Source organism: Mugil cephalus, chromosome 1, assembly GCF_022458985.1.
Source record: "Mugil cephalus isolate CIBA_MC_2020 chromosome 1, CIBA_Mcephalus_1.1, whole genome shotgun sequence".
Taxonomy (NCBI): Eukaryota; Metazoa; Chordata; class Actinopteri; order Mugiliformes; family Mugilidae; genus Mugil; species Mugil cephalus.
This window is the reverse complement of record NC_061770.1, coordinates 24,759,875-24,778,289: the sequence shown is the minus strand read 5'-3', so window position 1 is coordinate 24,778,289 and position 18,415 is coordinate 24,759,875. Positions and strand designations below refer to the sequence as shown.

Sequence of the window (18,415 nt, the reverse complement as noted above, 5' to 3'; positions counted from 1 at the left end):
GTGCCAAAAACAGAAAGGAGCTACAGTGATACATCTATTGGAAATGAGAAGAAAAGTATCTCATGAATTCCATTATTTTATATTTTTTTTTATCTGGCACCAAAATAATGCACCACAGAGGTGTGTTTTGTCTCTCTGCCCGTATGACAGAACTCCTTTTATTTCCTCCAGCCCATAATCTGAAAGGGATTTCTTCTTCGCTGCTGTGGTTCAAATGGGAAGGATTTTTTTACTCGCGCTGGGAAATGCATGAGAGCAGTTTGTATCTCTCCAAGGGCAACGTCTGTGTGGCTGAGGTCACGCATGCCTGGAATATGTTAGGATGAGACGGAAAAACACTGTCAACATACTGTACGCGAGGCAGAGCATCAGCTATGAAAGGAGCTCAGTTTGAAGAAACACGCAGCAAACGTTTATTACAGACTTCAGGATTAAATATGTCGATCTGAACAGAATATGTTGATATGTTGAGAATCATGAAAGGAAATGAGGAAATTTCATTAAACCGAAGCTCAGGCGCCTGTAGTTGTTAATGTCATCCTGCAGAGGGCAGTGATACGTCGAGTAACTTAAAATCCCAAAACAAGAAGAAGAAGTTTAGTAACGTTCAAACTAGCGATGTTTGCTACCACTGATTTCATTTCTTTTTCTGATCTGATACAGATTAAAATTCAGTTTGGTATCGGCGATATCGATCCGATACCGATACTTGGTGTAAATGTGTAAATATACTCTAATGTCTCTGATAAATCTAAAAATAAGAAGCGTATTTCAAATCGTAGCTTCATAAAGAAAACAAGACATCAGAGTAATTTATTTATTTATTTTAAACTCTGAAGTATATTGAGGTAGTGGCCTCAGTTACTATGTAGTCGAGCTAATACAACAACAGAAAAACCAAACAAAGACAATCACACAAAATATGTGAAACTACTTTCAAACACTACAAAAAGAAATAAGTAAAATAATAAGACCATTAAAATAAACTATAGTTTAACTATTAAGAACTACTATAAAATGAAAACTTGCATCTTAATTCTTATTCTGTGTTGTGGTTTAACCTGAGTTTGTGTTTCACAAGGTTTGTTGTGTTGCCACAACTCAATAGTTTAGTTACTTTCCACTGTGCTACTACATTACCTCCAGTGACTGAAGTATTGAACGTATTGATATTTTGATTTGAGAACTGATTTTAGAGCGTAAAGACCTGGTATTGGACGTATTGATATTTGTATCTGCACGTCACTAATTCAAATCGCTCTAAATTGTAGCGAAGCTGCTGAATATATTTGGAGTATTACAATACATTTAGTGTGATTATTGTTGGCTCTCACAGCCTGTGGGGCGCCGTCATTGTTTTTTAGTGAAAAGAAACTCAACAAAGACTCGTGAAGCGAATGGGTCAGTGTATTTCCTGGAATGAATCCTCCTTTTGCACGCTACCTCATTTCAGATTTCTGCTACATATACAGTATAACCTTGATTAAACTGGGAGAAAAGCAAGACCAAAACTGATGATTATTTTGTCTAATGACGACATTTATAGAACTGACGGTGTTAGTTGCAGTTTGACTAAATGCAATAATGAAAATGTTGACAAAAATGCAACAACCTTTCATCGACTAAAACTGTTTTAAAACTATGAACGATAAATGTGACTAACACTAAGAAGCATTTTAATCAGAAGACAAAGAGTAATTCAAAAATGGCTGCCAAACTTTTAAATTATAACATAAGATGAGATACGATTGGATAAGATGCAGTACGATAAGATAATACTAATAATAATATAATATTGAAACACGTAGTAAAAGACACACATCCAAAAAACAGCAACAGTCTGCAGGGCCTATTTAATATAATAACATAACAGTCAAAACATTTCAACTATTCAGTGTAATGCACATCTGATTTACAGTATTTACACACTTTAGTGAGCTCCGTCCCATCGACCCCAAGAAGAAACTGCCATGTTAAGATGTCATGTGTCTTTCTACTGTGTCGGAGTGGTAAACCTTAACATGCACTTGCAGATTATTTAAAGGAGGTAATGGAGGAAAGCTAGTTTTAGCAGAATGATAAATGTAAAGTCTGCAGAAACGCTATTTCAGAGAGGTATGTAATCATTGCTTCATTGGCCTGGAAGTGGAGATAAAGAAAGAAAGATAAAACCTAGACCAGAGAGATGAGATGAGAAAAAAAACTGAATAGACACCAGTGGCGGATATGAGCTCATCAACCTCAAATACTGCAGGTCTAGTGTTTACGGTCATGGACTAAACTGTGCCGAATATATTAAAAGACAACTGTCAACTTCAAAGTCAAGCAGAGAAGAAAATATAAAAAGGAAATTAGGACCTTCAATGCTTCTGTTCATCCAAAAAGAAAAAAAAAGAAACTAATAATTCACTTCAACATTCATTTGAAAGTTACACATCCTCGAGCCAAGTGTGGGCGGATGCGGAGAGAAAGACAGAGAGAGGTGTCATGTAATTTGATGGCGGAGTTAAGAAAAACTCTAATTTAATTTACACAATGACCAGGAACAGCGTGACACACCGTGAAACAACATCCCCAAGGACAAAGTCTTGAGTCGTCGGTAATTCAGGCAGAAGTGAAGCGCTCGAAGAGATGAGTCCTGCTTCGGCAACTTGGCACATTATCGTGACACAACCCAACAAACAAAACGGAAAGCAAACACACAAACGCACACTATCAGCTCCAGTCTGCTGGCAACGATGAATACACGTCTAAAAAAGAGAACACGTTACACAAAAATGTGATTTCCAATGTGAAAAATAAAACCTCCAGTCGGTGCCAGTTACCTCAGCTCCCTCAGGAAGGCTGATTCAATACGCGGATCCCTGGTTAGCATTAAGCATCATCTGATATGAAGTGCCATCAAAGCTTTTGCGGGTCCTTTTCTCTAATTTGCTCTTTCTATTTTTGTCCCAGATGTGCAGTCATGCCTGTACGGTTCTTCTCTACCTGCACAACAGATCTGACAGCGATCGCTACCTTTGATCCATCAGTAACCTCACATGGTAATAATAAGCAGCGAGCTTCTCCGTGGCTCAGTTTGTTTGTTTTCATAGATGTAGATTTGAATATTTGAACTTTAAAATCAGACGTTGCCTTTGAAGATTGAGACACACGTGAAGGACAGATTGAGAAGCTGGTAATTGGATCTGTGGGTTGTTTCCTTTTCCAGTCTGTCACGGCGTTATTAGTAAAAATGATCAAAGAATCTGGTCATTGTTTCAATTATAAATGTCCAAAGAAGCATCGCAGATATATTTTTTATGGGTTTTTTAATTATTAAAAAAGAAACATAAATTATTTAATCTTAGTTGGGTACTCATTGTAATACTTCAAAATTTAATTGTTGAGACTTTTTTACTTTTCATTTTCATGTAGAAAATCAAGGTCAGTGAAGTTACCAAATATGGTTCCTTGCCTTTAAAGGGATACGACAACCCTCTGGAGAATACAGTTAGTGACTAAATTTCACAGAGTTGGATAAGTGAGAAAAAGCATTTTAAACCGTTCCAGGCACAGCTGTTAGCGTTAGCTTAGCATAGGCGCTGAAATTCAGTGTTGCCAATCAGCCAATTAGTCGTTTGCAAAAGAAAAACTCGAGGATTTTCCTAATTACTTCTTGTGACCTGTACATTCACATCGAGTACAAATGTCAATGCAATTAACGCGAAGGTTTAGCCTCGGGCGGATACAGACCTGGGTCCTGCGTGGTGTCTTTGTGCCTAGCAGTGGTACTTTGCTGGAATATAGTCCCAGGTCTATATCTGCTTTAGACAAATGGATGCCTGACCAACTGGCAACACTACATTACACCACCTATGCTAAGCTAAAGCTAACAACTGGGCCTGGACCAATTTAAAAACGCTTTTTCCCCAACTCTGGGAAATACGGTGAATGACTAAATACATAGGGAAGGTGTATCCCTTTAAGAGGTAAACAAATATAAACATGTTTTTAGAGCATTAGAGTGTAAGAGCTGATTCCAACACGTGTCAACATTAGTCCAGTTACACTCTGAGTTCATGCGTAGGTTGACCTAGAAGACAATATTTGATCTTCTTTGGTATGTGCAAGCTAACAAGTATGGTTTCTCCCCTGATAAAGAGTTAAAATGAGTAAAATTAGATGTTGAATGTACCTGAAGTGTTGTGTCGAGAGTCCAGGCAGCATTTTTTACAGCATCTCGAGACAATTTGTACTGTTATTGACGCTATATATAAATAAAATTTGTAAATTTTAATTGAATCTCCGTGCCAGAGAAACAGTGTTGACGCAAGAATGAACCACAGGAGATTCAACTAAAACACCGAAGATCAACACTCAGCACTCTAATAACAACAGTCCTGTAAAAACATCTTGAGGCTTCATGGAGTTCAGGATATTCATCAGTCTGGATGGTGCTGGACAGTTGTTCTGGATTCACTCTGCTGGGAGCAGATTGTTTGGGCGGGGCTTAATGTGGCGACGGCCAGAAGAGTTACAGCCTCATCTGAGCCTGTGGAGTTCAATTTGTTTGCAAAAAGTGTCTCTGAATGGTTGGAGGAGTTTACTTTTTTGCGGTTGATACACACCTTGTAACGAAACCCAAATGACTGAATACCTAATCCATCAGTTTGTGAAGGGGGCATTTGGTGCAGGGCTGCTATAATACAATTCCTTCATTTTCACCAGCACACACACAATGAGCCGCTGAGGAATGACCTGTTAAAGATGTTTGCTCATTTTTATAAAGTCAGTGGACTTTATTTAAAAGCCAGTGTGACATTTTCAGTGCCTGGGTTTGTTCTACCAAAAGACATCAAGACTGTATAATTAATCTGGCATTTCAGTACGAGTATGAATATGAATAAAACCGAGGTGAAAGATTTAACAGCAGATTGTAAAACTCAACACACACGAATCGAGCCAAAACACGAAGACAGATCAGGCATAACATTACGACCGCCTTCCTAATATTGTCTGTGTATTTCTTTTGTTCCTCAAAAACAGCTGGGAGAATGGACATGGACCTTCTGAGGGTGTCTTCATGTTTATGTGTCAGGTTGTTGCTACAAGGTGTGGGAGGCCTGGTCAGGTCTAGGTGGGTGCTACATGTCTAAGATCCATACGATGAATCCCAGGTCCAAAAGTTTCCCAGCAGAACTCTGAATTGTCACAAGATGGTTTAAATGTTATTAACTCCTCCTGTCAGTGGTCATAATGTTGTGGCTGATGGGTTTATATCGTCTTAAAAATATTCTTTGGAGACTCAGGTCCTCCAAGGAGGATAAACATAAAGTCTTCAGAGGATACACAACCACCAATAAACGTCCTGAGACCCCGCGTCCTCATATGGGGACATTATGTTTTAGGTTTGTTGCAGCTTCTTATTCTGCTTCTTTTAGACCTGTTGTCCTCATAAGGAGACACTTCAAGAGTCAATACACTTTATTTATTTATGCTTATTACCTTTCTAGTTTGATATGACGTGAATATTTATGAAATTCGCAAGTACTCGTTTGAGGACGTTGGGATTTCATCGTTACCTAATTTTGCTTTTAAATGAACAGTTTTGTATTTTGGTTCACACTGGTGATTTAATTTGTAATATACAGTAAAATAATCCTACTTCCAGTTCAGAGATGATGGTTATTTTTTATACTTCTTAGGTCCTACTAAACCCAAATACCTAAAGATCTTCATTTTATCTCAAAGAAATTCCAAACAAATGCTTTGGTCTCACTGAACCCCACTTCCCTCCACTAATTAACAGCGCCCACTCGTTTACTGCTCAGTATCTAATGATGCACATCTGTTTTCGCTGTCACTGATGAAGCGTCTCAACAACCGCACAAAAAGGAGGGACTCCGCCGACAGACTGTAACCTTGTGGAGCAGCCCGAAGTTTGATTAATGAAAGTCAATAAAAGTGAGGGCTGCCTCGCACGGACAAACCTCATTTAGTCTCTTACACATGAGGGGATAAAACAAGATATAAAAAAGTATACAGTAATAATACTCAGGTACTACAGGTCATGAGATTAAAGGAGGATGTCCCATCTTCCTTGTTCCCTACGAATCTATGTAGCACACAGTATGAACGAATGAATGAATGAGGTTAATTTGAAATATGTAAATAAGGAAAATATACGTTCATCAAAAGATAAAAGAAAATGCAAATATATCAAAATTTATATAAGACTATTATACAAGCATATAGAGCAAATAATTAGCAAAATAAATATTCTAACAATTTATGATTTAATTTACATACTCGCATGCTGTTAATGGTTCTTAAATGGTTCCTCAATAAACATCTTTATTTCTTTATTATTTGATTCTTTACATACTTTTTGTAGTTCTTTAAAGTTTTTTTTAAAAGTAGCAAAGGTTCTTTAAGCCAAATTTGTTCATAATGTAAATTTATTTTTATTTTATTTTAATCTAATCTAATTTTATTTATCTTTCTTGTGGTTTTTAAGAGTGTTACATTTATGTGCAACAAAGCTGCTGTGACCAACTAATTTCCCTCATGGATCATTAATGTCTGTCTAGGATTATTATAATATAGCTGTATTTGTATCTATAATACTATCTATATCTATTTATATGCAATATTGTATATATGGAAATTTCATATATTTTGTAATATACATGGTGTCTGATGGTACTGTATAATTATAGTTAATGATCCAGGATGCACTGATTAGTTTGACCCAACAGACTATTCCACATACACTCACACGTCACTTGATTACATTACATTCAATGTTTAAACAGCATCAGGATGGTGGTAACTCAACTGGATGAACAGTACTGGGAAATGATGACATATCTGAATCAACATCAAGTTATTTCAAATGAAGGATGAACACCGGAACCTTCATGAGGCAGAGATTTACTGCAGGACTGTTTAATTAGAACGAACTGGTTCTCGACAATGTACCCGATGGAGCATCCCCGGGAGAGTATATATTTATACTTCCCACAATGCAAAGTCATTGTTGTTTTCTAGTGGGTTTTATTCCTGCAGGAAGACCTTTGATCAGATGAAAGTCAGACAGAAACACGAGGTCTATTCCAGGAACCAACAGAACGACCGAGCAAATTGAAGCCGTCAGGAGATCTGCACCCCGAAAGCTCATTATGATGTAACGCCTGCTACAAAAAGATGATTTTCTTCCTGCTGTTATCCTATTATTTTAAAACCGTGTGCCATCAAGCAGCCGAATCTGTCAGATCACTGGATTACTTTGATACTGAGGAGAAATGTCAACGATTCTTAGGAGCAAGTTAGTTAGCGTCCCCTCCTCCCGATGCCTCAGTGGATTTACACATTATTGTTTTTGTGAATTTGTGTCTCTTACAGAACAAACCCTGTTATTACGTTTGAAAGTTTAAAAAGCCCTGATTCCCAAGAAGGGAACTGAATCAACCAACTCCATCTAAGTGCCGCGGTTATGAAAGGCGGTTCGGTCGATATATAACTGAGGGACTTTTGAAATCCACAGGATATATCTTGCATACATTTTTATTAAAAGTAAAAAAAAAAAAAGACGAATGTTTTTTATGTTCATGTTGATCACATCTTAACAAAATCCATAGCTATTTATCATAGAAACAATCACTAAAATGTAACTAAATAGCCCTCTATATTGAATAAACCGCTTCATGGTTTGTAAACACTGTGACGTTTTTTGAGGGGAGGGGCTTAACTGGAGGCAAAACATCTCTAGCCTGTAAACACCAGCCCCTACATTCACCGACCCCTACACTCTCACTCACTAGATGGATGATTTGACCAAAGGACACAGAGGGGACGAAGTCTGGTCTGTCTTTATCAAGTGAAGCCTCTACAACAAAGATATTACAGGAAATAAGTGGAACCACTGTGGAGGGTAATGTAGTAAATGCAACTTCTGCTAGGACACCCCTGAAATGTACCTCTGACGTTGCGTTAGCATTAGCATATATCAATTTGGCCTAACCCATAACGTTATCCAGGTTGAAAATTATGATGTATTAGATATTAATTTTACCTAATATCAAATGTGTGCTGCAAATAGAAAGTTGCTGATGATTGCCTCATTCCAATCTTTTATTTTAATCGCGTTCTACCGAAGTTGTCTACAACTGTTAATGGCTGTTTAGTGTAAGTTAGTGTTTTTACTTTTTTGGTTTTGGCCTCAATCGGATCCGATATGGTTGTTTGGTCAGTTGCATAGCAACAGCGGCATGGATCGTGATCGTGTCATCGCATGGTGTTTCTCGTAAAGTATGTTTCCTTGTCGTTGTCCACGGAGGGAACCACCTACTAATTAGCTAAAAATGAGCTCATTCAAAATTTGTTTTCATTTTGTTCTTTTTGTTAAGTTGACAACACATCAGATTGTATCTGTGTCTGAGAAATCACTTTCAGCTAAAGTTACTTATTACAAACACATGACATTCCACCTCTCAAGGAAGTGTGTTAAATCCAAATCACGTGACTCTTTCTTAGTCATAGAGTCAAAGTCAAAGCAATGTGTGAGTCAAGTGTGGATTTATCGCATGTCAACAGTGCTACTACAATATATTTATAAATTACTTCCAATTTCAATTTACTCAGGTGTGTGTATAATATTTAGAAGAATATTCCCGTAAAAATGCCATGTGATGATTGGTTATAGGCGGCCATGTTGACTTTAGGCCTGAAAACAGCCAAAATGTCAACTATAATACCTGCCAACTATGTTAAACTCAATTATATATTGACCCGGTTGTTAATTGCTTCCTTCCTGTAATACGCTGAGGTCATATATTAATGCCGTGACATTTGCTCCCGTGCAACAAACAGCTGAGTCGGACAGGGAGCAGCTGCAAGCGAGAAACTAAACCACTTAACTTATAAAAACACCTGTAGACAGGAGCATCGAGGATCATGTCCAAATGACATATCTCTACATGTTATAATAGACTAAGAATGACGCGCTGTGAGTTTCTGTTATTTTGTGATCAGAGTTTCCAGGAGCTTAGTGTGTGTGTTATCAGATGAGAGGTTGTCGATGCCGTCAGTGATCTCTGCTAAGTAACGCTGACTGACAGGTAGCGAGGAGCTTTTATTCTTTGTTGTGTAGCATTAAGACTGTGCCGTGTACGTTCAGGTTCAGGTACCACTGAGACTCGAGATTTAAGATTCAAGTGGTGGTTATTGTCATGTTCAAAATCTGTTAATAGAAATGCAGAGAAGTGTCACATACACTGTTTCTCCTGGAAAAATGTGTGACACACACACGATAACTACTACTGCTGCACAACTCTATCTACAATGATAACATTATTTTAAGAGAACATATATGAACATATAACTATACAGCGAATGTGCACTAATCAGCCACAATATTAAAACCACTGACAGGAGAAGTAAATAACATTTAACCCTCAGTCATCCTTTTAATTTACAGAAAAACTAATAATGCAATCAAGTCAATATTTTAGGTAATCTTGGTCATAACTAAGACTGATCAGAAAGAAATGCCCCAGCCCCCCAACATTAGTTTTATGAAAAATAGCTTAAATTCCTCAAACCTATTGAATTTTTGGTAGTTTTGTAAAGTGCTTAAGTGGTTTATGGACGTCTTTGTTCGCTAAAGTGGTGCTAAGAGGGCTGCACATTTCTTTCACAGTGTCATGTTGACCTATTAGAATTTTCTTTGAATTTCAAACTTTGTGTATAGATAGACTTTGCTACAAAACACGGCCAAAATGAAGAGGACATTTTATAATTTCTCCAAGGTTTTTTGGGATTAGTAGGATGTAAGAAGTAAAAAAACTAATCATCATCTTTGAACAGGAAGTAGTTTTTGGATGTCCTCATATGTGGACACAGGGATTATTTCACTCAATAGTATAAGAAAAGTCACCAATATCTAGAGAATTGGAGAATGAATCAGTCCGATGTCATGCTTTTACACCAGCTAGTAACTAGTTATGAGGATAAAAAAATAAGAAGCTGCTACCAACCTAAAGTCCCCGTATGAGGACCCAGGGTCTCAGGAGGTTAAACCAACTATTGGACCTGACATTCATTTGTGTGGATGTTACTTAGACATGCAGCTCCCGCCTGGACCAGACCAGGGACCACCACCCCATAGTAAGAGCCTCTCTGTCTCCAAATTCACTAGATCTTAAATTGATCAAGTATCTCTGGGATGATCCACAGAGACCCCTCCCCTCAACCCATAGGACCCAAAGGGCCCCACTAATAACATCCTGTTACCAGACACCACAGAAGGAGGCCTATGTCCATTCACTGATGAGTCACAACTGTTTTGGAGGCACAAAGGAGACCTACACAATATTAGGAAGGTGGTCATAATGTTATGCCTGGTCTGTATATACACACATATTATAATCAACATTTTCATTTCACCTGAAGTGAAGTGAGATGATTTTACACCCAACCCAAATCTATATTGTCAGAGACAGAAAACACAAATAATGAAAGGGTTTGAACCAGGAAGCTTGTCTGCTCGGATCACAACCTGATAATGGCGTCTGTCCTAATTACGTCTTCCAGATGTTGCACAAACTGCAGCGGACAGACAGACAGACTCTGAGTGCTGCTCACCACATCTGCTCACATGTGTACTGGAATGGAGGAGAGTTCTCCCCCCCCCACCCCCCCTCCACCCGTGCACCGGTCGGAGCGCCGGTACCTCCTCAGGCAGCGCTCCCATCTGTGATCAGTCACACACATTACAACCCGAGCCCTAAGACCAGGAGTTAGACAGCTGCGCTCTCCCGTTGTGATTTGTGTAACTCATTTAAAGGCAGTCTGTCTGCCTGATTTAGGGAATGATTTGTCTGAGATTGTTTGGCCCTACAGGCTCTCAAATGCACCACTCTTTTATCTCTTCAGAAGCTACTGGACTTGTTTTCGTTGGTAGAAAGCTTTGGTGTCGCGGGGGCAGAAAGGGATGAACACCTTAAAGTGGCGACAGAGCGGTTTGGATTGGCAGGTGCAGAGAAGATACACCCCCTGTTATGTTCTTTTCTCAGTTTTGTCAGCGTGACGCATTTTTCTGCTCACATCTCTGTTCAGAGGCACAGCATCTAAAACTGATTTTTTTTTTTTTATATAATTGATTTTGACGATATATTTTTAATTAAATCCTTTTGAGGACTGAGCAATTCTGTTTGATTAGACCAACGTCCCCTCCTACAACTTTTAGCGTGGTTTGTTTTAGTGAGAAGAAGATAAAGTAAAGTAGGAAAATGTTCACATTTAATAAACTATCCTTTAAAAAAAAATCAATTTCTTAAGTCAGGAGTCTTCAAGGTTTTTCAGGCCAAGGACCCAAACTGATGGAACGATTAAGTAGGGACCCCCTACCTACTATATGTGTTTATTATGATATTTATAGATACACTTTTTTATTATCATCATTTTACATTCAATATTAAGCTATTCAAATAATACACAGGTAGCCCCTAGGGTGGCCGTGCAACTGCTGTAAACATAAACATACCATAAACACACACACACACATATACATATATTTATATATATTTATATATATTTATAATATTTCAGATTTGTCGGATTCATCATTATGCATTTAAAGAAATTTAAATTTGTTGGGGATAATTTAAAATAAATAATAATTTAAAGTGTTAATTTAATCATTTTAAAAAAATATGTAAAAAAGTTGGAATCAACCAAAAATTTTGCAACCCTCCTGCAGTACCTCCATGGGTCCACTAGGGGTCGCAGACCCCCTGTTGAAGACCTATGTCTTAAGTGCAATCTGGGCTCATTGCTGTTTGCTGTTTAGTCCTCAGTGTTGTGTTCTGTCCTCTTCTCTGACTAAAACAGTGGACAAATAAGGACCAGAAGTTATTTTCATTGCAGTCTTCAGTGCAATTTTCACACTTTGTAAATCCATGTTGCCGGCCAGATCAGATCCTCTGGTGGGCCGCTTGTGACCCGCGGGCCCTATGTTTGACACTGGTGGTGTGGAGTCTCTCCATTGAGAACTGAATTGGACGGGCCAATAAAATTGTCTGGCTTGAGCCACAGAAACGTAGTCATCTACATCATTTGACCACTATGGAGATAAATCCGTTTAAAGCAAAATGTCTCTGGTTAGTTGTTGGATCCAGCTGCATACAGATGTATTTTTTAATGTGTTTACTGGTCAGAACACGCCCCCAAATGAAATCACAATGGCGTGTTAGGAGACTCACATTCTAGATTAGATTAGATTAGATTAGATTAGATCGGCTCCTCCCCTCTTCACTGGAGGAGCAGCTGTGGAAATGATTGTTAAGGAGTCCCACCCACACCTGCACTTTTTTCCGAGGAGGCTGAAGCAGCTGACCTCTTTTCATCGGCCTGAGAGCACGCTAACGTCTTCCATCACTGTCTGATGTGGGAACCGTTCTGACAGGAAGAACCTGCAACGAGGTCCAGGAGGACACATCCCTCCTCCCCCTCCCCCTGATGGTATCACCTCAAAAATAAATACTTAACAACAAGGAGCGACGAGCAGACTACTTCCTGGAGGCATGAATATGTCTGTGGAAGCATCTGCTAAACTACACCACACAGCATCAGTATCCTCTGGTATAGTTGATCAGAGCTTCGTCCTACAGCAAGATAATGATCTAACATTTTAGTCCAAGCTAAACCAGAACTACCTCAGGATGAAAACTAGATGGAAACATGGAGTGGACCATGGCCCAGTCTCTAGACTTTAACCCCGTGGAGCTGGTTTGAGATGAACTGGACAGAAGAGAGAAAGCAAAGCTCCTGACAAGAGACGCACACTTCTGGGAACTTCTGCAACAAAATTAGGAAGAAAAATATTTGATTCCCACTTCCCACAAGAAAGAAAGAAAGAAAGAAAGAAAGAAAGAAAGAAGGAGTGTTCACATGTTAAATCAGCCAAAGATGCGGTCGCAAAATCTTTGGTTGATTAGACATTTTGTATATATTTCCCCCACAAATTTAAATTTTGACATGAATCCAACATATTTTAAGTAAAGGGATAAGGAACAGCTTAATACTGAACACAAAATGATTATAATAATGTATATTCCTACTATAATATACAGTTCCTACTTAATCTCTCCACCAGTTTGGGTCCTTGGCCTGAAAAATGTTAAAGTTAGAGCAAGTGGATGAGGTAAAAAAGCTTAAATCCACCTGTCATTTTAACCAGTGATGCAAATCTTTTCCAGGATATATAGAAAAGAAATGCATTTGTTCCTGTTTGGGTGGATGACTCAACCCCACAGTGCAACGTGAAGTCCTATTTTGATCTCTGAAAATAGGACTTGAAAAGTTATTTCAGGCGAGTAACCGGTGGTATTTCCTGCTTGTTGATAAGCTGCCATGGCCAAAGTGTGAGAGGAAAGAATGTAATATAACGGACCGAGTTCAGGCTCTGACCTCCTCCCTCCTCTCACCAGCTCCACATCCTGACCTCTCTTCAACCTTGAGCGCTCAGGTCCTCCTCAGTCTCGTCCTTGTCCTTCGTCCTCCTTCCAGCCTTACCCTCGTATCCTATCAGCCGTTAACGGATCTGACCTTCACGGTTATTTACGAGTGTAAGACAAAGAGGAGAGTGGAGAAAGAGGCGAGTGGGGGCAACACTGATTTTCTTTTCAAGGTAAGGAGGAATGCCTGTGCACGTGAAATCCATAAAATGCATCCGCCACCTCTTTGTTTTTGTTTTTTTTGCAAGTAAATGGATTAAAAACAAATAACAGGAGCTGTTCAGAATCTTAAAAGGCTTAGAAAACACTTACCGGGATCTGACTTGGAGAACGTGTCCACATCCAGTAGATTCCTGTGGAAAACAGCAGCAACAGCGTAGGTAAAAAATGGATCCTTCAGCTCCATTGTTCCCAGACAATATATTCACTCATTAACATTTCTAGTCTTAGTTCTCCGGTCTCCCGAGCTTCTCCATAAAAGTCTCAGCTAAGCCGTCAAAGTTAGGTCGGGGGCAGATTTAAATTGGTTCCCCGAATTACTCTGTGAAACTAACCGTCGCAAAATGTTGAGCTGCAGAAGCCTTTCCAAGAAACGAAGGCCCCGGTGAGCCACATATGAATACGAAGAAGAAGAAAAAAAACAAAACAACAACAGTTGGTTAGTGGTGAAAGGCTCCAGAGACCCTCAGGAGGCAGAAGATGAAGAGGTAATAATAAAAGGAGATAAAACCTTTATTGAATTCCTTTACTGGATATAAAGCAATTTTGTTGAATGACTATGGCCTTTAGATTTGTGGGACATGTCCAAAAACTTGGATAAAATGAGCCCTTAAACCCTTGAGTGGGGAGGGATATTGGGAGTTGGTAGAATTTGAAAATATCCACAGATATTAGAGATTCGGGGAAATTTGTCACCTCAGTTTTTGGTTCCTCTCTCTCTACGCTTCAGCCTCCCCCGATCTGTCTAAACCTGGATATATAACTTTATATAGAACTTCATACATTTACATGTACACACTGATCAGCCATAACATTATGACCACCTTAATAACATTGTGTAGGTCTCGCTGCCTCCAGAACAGTCATCAGAGAATGGAAATGGGCCTTCTGAGGGTGTCCTGGGGTGTCTGCCAAAACCATGTTGTTTCTAGTGGGGAGGGAGGGGCGGTTTTGAGGGGAGGGGCCTCTGTGGATCATCCCACAGTAACTTGATCAGTTTGGGATGTGTTCTTCATGTGTTTTACAGTTGTTCCTAAGGTGTTTTTTTGTGTCATTGCTATGAGGTGGGGGCGCCTGGTCTGGTCTGGGTGGGGGCTACATGTCTACAAGTAACATCCACATTAATGCTGGGTTCATACGTTTCCCAGCAGAACACTGAATTATCTCTGTCAGGGGTTTTAATGTTGTGGCTGATCGGTGTATACATAATTCATATTCCATTCCAAAAATCTTAAAGTATCAGCATGACTTTTTTTTTCCTGCTTTCTAGTTATGCAACAATGAGCCTTAAATAACGTCCTACAGCACAAGTAAAATATTCTTGACCTCTTGTCTCAGTCAATAACAGATTTTTCATCTGTAGGAGGAAGCAAGTAAGTTTGCATGATGACAATGCCTTGCGATTGTGAAGCGGAAGCCCACTCAAAAAGCTGCCTGCATGATGCAACTGCCTACCAACTCTAAATAAAGCTCATTACGAACTGTCATGCACACACGTCCAGTTCGCCCGGGTCCCTCCCTGCATCGATCCCCTGCTTAGTCCTGCACGCGACACGTCGGTCGACACGGCAGGTTTGTTACGGATTGATCAAACGAGATGTAACATTTTAATTAGTGGCTGCAAGAAGGTGACGGTGGTTGTTGTCTTCAAGCAGAGAGCCAGACGAGCTGATTTCTGCCTGCTGGCTGCTGCTGTAGTTATTATGTAATGATTCAGGGCAAAAATAAGACAATACTTCATGTTTTTTTTTTGGATCTCACACTGTGGAGAAACACAAACATTAATGTCCTCGTGTGTGCACACATTCCCTCGCTGGTTCAGTTGGGGGGCGGGGGGTTGGGGTGAGGGAGGGTCTGTTCAGCTCAGCCTGTCTGACCACTTCAGATCTGGGGCTCATGTCAGTGCACGGGAGAAACTAGAGATTCATTATTCAGGAGTAGGTCAGGAAGACTGTGAGCAAACCACCAGGCAGGATGACAGTCTGGGGACAACCCGGACTGAGATTTACCTGCTCAGTCAGTCAGTCAGTCAGTCAGTCAGTCAGCAGCCGTACAGCAGTCACCACAAACAGTAAACGCAGGTAAACGTAAGGTCTGTTCCTGCACGGTGCAAACAGTTCACCTGCAGCTTCATTAAGGATCAGCTGTACGTGTCTGGGAATACATCCAGTGGAACTCCTCCTGAGCCACTCACTGGCCAGACTTCATGTAAAAATCAGGGGATTTAAGAGGATCTTTCTTTTTTTAATTGCTTTGAGGCACATTGGAGGTAGCTGATGAGCTCAGACATTTAACAAGGAAGGCGGCAAAGGGCATCAGAAAGCAAAAGGTCATGCACACCTGGAGGACAGATAGATAGATAGATAGATAGATAGATAGATAGATAGATAGATAGATAGATAGATAGATAGATAGATGTAAGAGAAACTTCCAAGCTTTTTTTGTAGATGCACATTAGGAAGCAGATATAAAAAACACTCACCATGCATGGATTTCATTAATTTGTAATAACAATAATAATAATAATAATCGTGTGTTGCAGACGCATGAGAACCACGCATAAAGAATATGAGAGTTTTTTTTGGCCGTACCTGCACGACACGGTAACTTCTATTTTAGTTGCAGGGACTCTGGTGTTGAGAGGATCAAATTCCCCTATTGATGCCATCATGTCGACTCGCGACGCCAAGGGAAATTATAAAAGATGTGATCATTCGCAACGGGATCGCGACTGCAGTAAATCCATTGTAGATGAGAATCTTCTGGGGTTGAGGTTCTGGGGGGCGGAGGAGGATTTCGCTTCGGAAGCAGCGAGGAAAGAGAGAGAGAGAGAGAGAGGGAGAGACGGTTAAAGTTCGGGAGGCAAGAAGAAGTTCATCTATCCCTCATGCGCTCCTGGTGCGCTCTGGCTGTCTGTCCGGTGCCGAGGAGGAGGGAGGAGAAGGAGGAGGAGGAGGAGGAGGAAGACAACAGCAAGGTGCACTCCCTCCCTCTCTCGCCTGTGTCACCTGTTACTAACGGCTCAGATCCTCAGACGACTGGAGAAAAAAGAGAAGAAAAGAAAAGAAATCAAAGCAAAGGGCACCGAGTGTCTATGTTTCCCTCCATTTTTCCTCCTCTCTCAATACAGACCAAAAAAATCTGAAACAGCAGCCATGGAAACGTGCTGAGCGGCAGAGAGACCTCCACGAGGGGTTCCCACCTGATATTCTCGTTACCGATAATGTGATGTGCGTGACTGTTTAAAGCAGTGCTGCAATGCCACCTGGCTCTAAATGAAAAGAAGTTATGTCCCCGAGAGCGAAAAATGACAGAAAAGGGAGAAAGAGGAGAGTAATTAAATCATGATATTATCTTAACGCTGCGAACCTATCAAATCATTTGATGAATGATGTCATTTTTTTTTAATGTAAATACAATCCGGCCCAATCAATAAATGTATGGAAATGCAACAAAGAATTAAAACGGACTCTTATTATTGTGTAACAGCTCAATAATTTTTAAAAACCTGTATATTTATGTTGGAATCCGATTGTTAAGGTTTTTAATGTTATGACTCTTTTCCTGTGTTGTGGGCTCCCTAATTAGGAGGCGTGTCTTTTAGAGTGGGTGGGCGTGGCTTCCAGGTGGACTTTCTCAGCCAGACAAACACCTTCACTGCCCGTGGAGCTCCCGTGGGCTCCTCTAGTCTCAGCCTCCTGTTTACAACCTGTCCAACATGTGCGCCGTTTCTCCAAACTCCTGAGTTTTACTCTGGTAACTTTTGTTTCCATTTACGTCGGAGATCGGAAGTCGGAAGTCGGAGCTGGGAGTGATGTCACACGTGAACTATCGCCGTTCCAGGTACAGAAAACAAGATGGAAGCCTCCACGGAAGCGCTTGTCTAGTCTCAATATAACTCGGTGTGTTTTTTTAAATCTTGATATTAATTAATGTTATTACTACAATTTTAAACTAAATTTAGACTATTTCATTTCCACACATTTTAAATGAACAGATAACTTTACTATAATTAGTTACAGTGATTAAATTTACACGAGGCAGACATTTATAAACAAACATTCAAAAGTTGTAATCGTAGAAAAAAAATACACTATTAATCACAGTTTGCTACGATGGTGTTTGTCTCTGTTTTGGTTTTACCATGCTGTTTTTAGCAATTGTTAACATGATGTGGGCTTGTAGTTCCCATATAACACATGAAACATTTAAATTACAATAAAACAGCATTTCAACACGTGTATGTGGAAAAATACTGTCTGTACGACCGATTTAACGGAACAAGAACTAATTACAAGAGCTAATAAATGGAATATTACAAGAGTTTGTAATTACTGTTTACACGCGGGCGGCCATCTTGGAAACTCAGCTCAGGGGTCGTGAGGACTCTCCCACTTTCCCAGAAGGAAATCTGATTACAGGGGGCGCTCTAGTTGAAAATTCTGACTTCCAAGTACAAATGGAAGGTACCATCAGGTTTATGCATCCGTTTTAGTACAATACGCTCTTTGCATCCCTCGTACAGAGCAAATAGTGGCTTTATCATCACTTTGCCTTGTTTTTGAAATGCGTGTGGTGAGGTAGTTGTGATGTGATATCTTTAACCGTGCATGTGAAATTGTGCATCGATGTTATGCAAATTGTTTTTCTCCACGACCCACAACAAAATGGGTATGAGCTGTATTGACATGGGCTGT

The 18,415-nt window shown here is 39.8% G+C and overlaps 1 protein-coding gene across 1 annotated transcript in view; it reads right to left on the bottom strand.

Annotated features, from left to right (window-relative positions):
- Positions 1-16,661, bottom strand: part of LOC124995876 (copine-9-like) — an 85,584-nt gene extending 68,923 nt beyond the window's left edge. The window contains 2 exon segments of the mRNA XM_047568613.1: positions 13,812-13,852; positions 16,310-16,661. Coding sequence (XP_047424569.1) covers positions 13,812-13,852; positions 16,310-16,389 — 121 coding nt within the window. The 5' untranslated portion in view covers positions 16,390-16,661.
- Between the last annotated feature and the right edge of the window lie 1,754 nt (positions 16,662-18,415).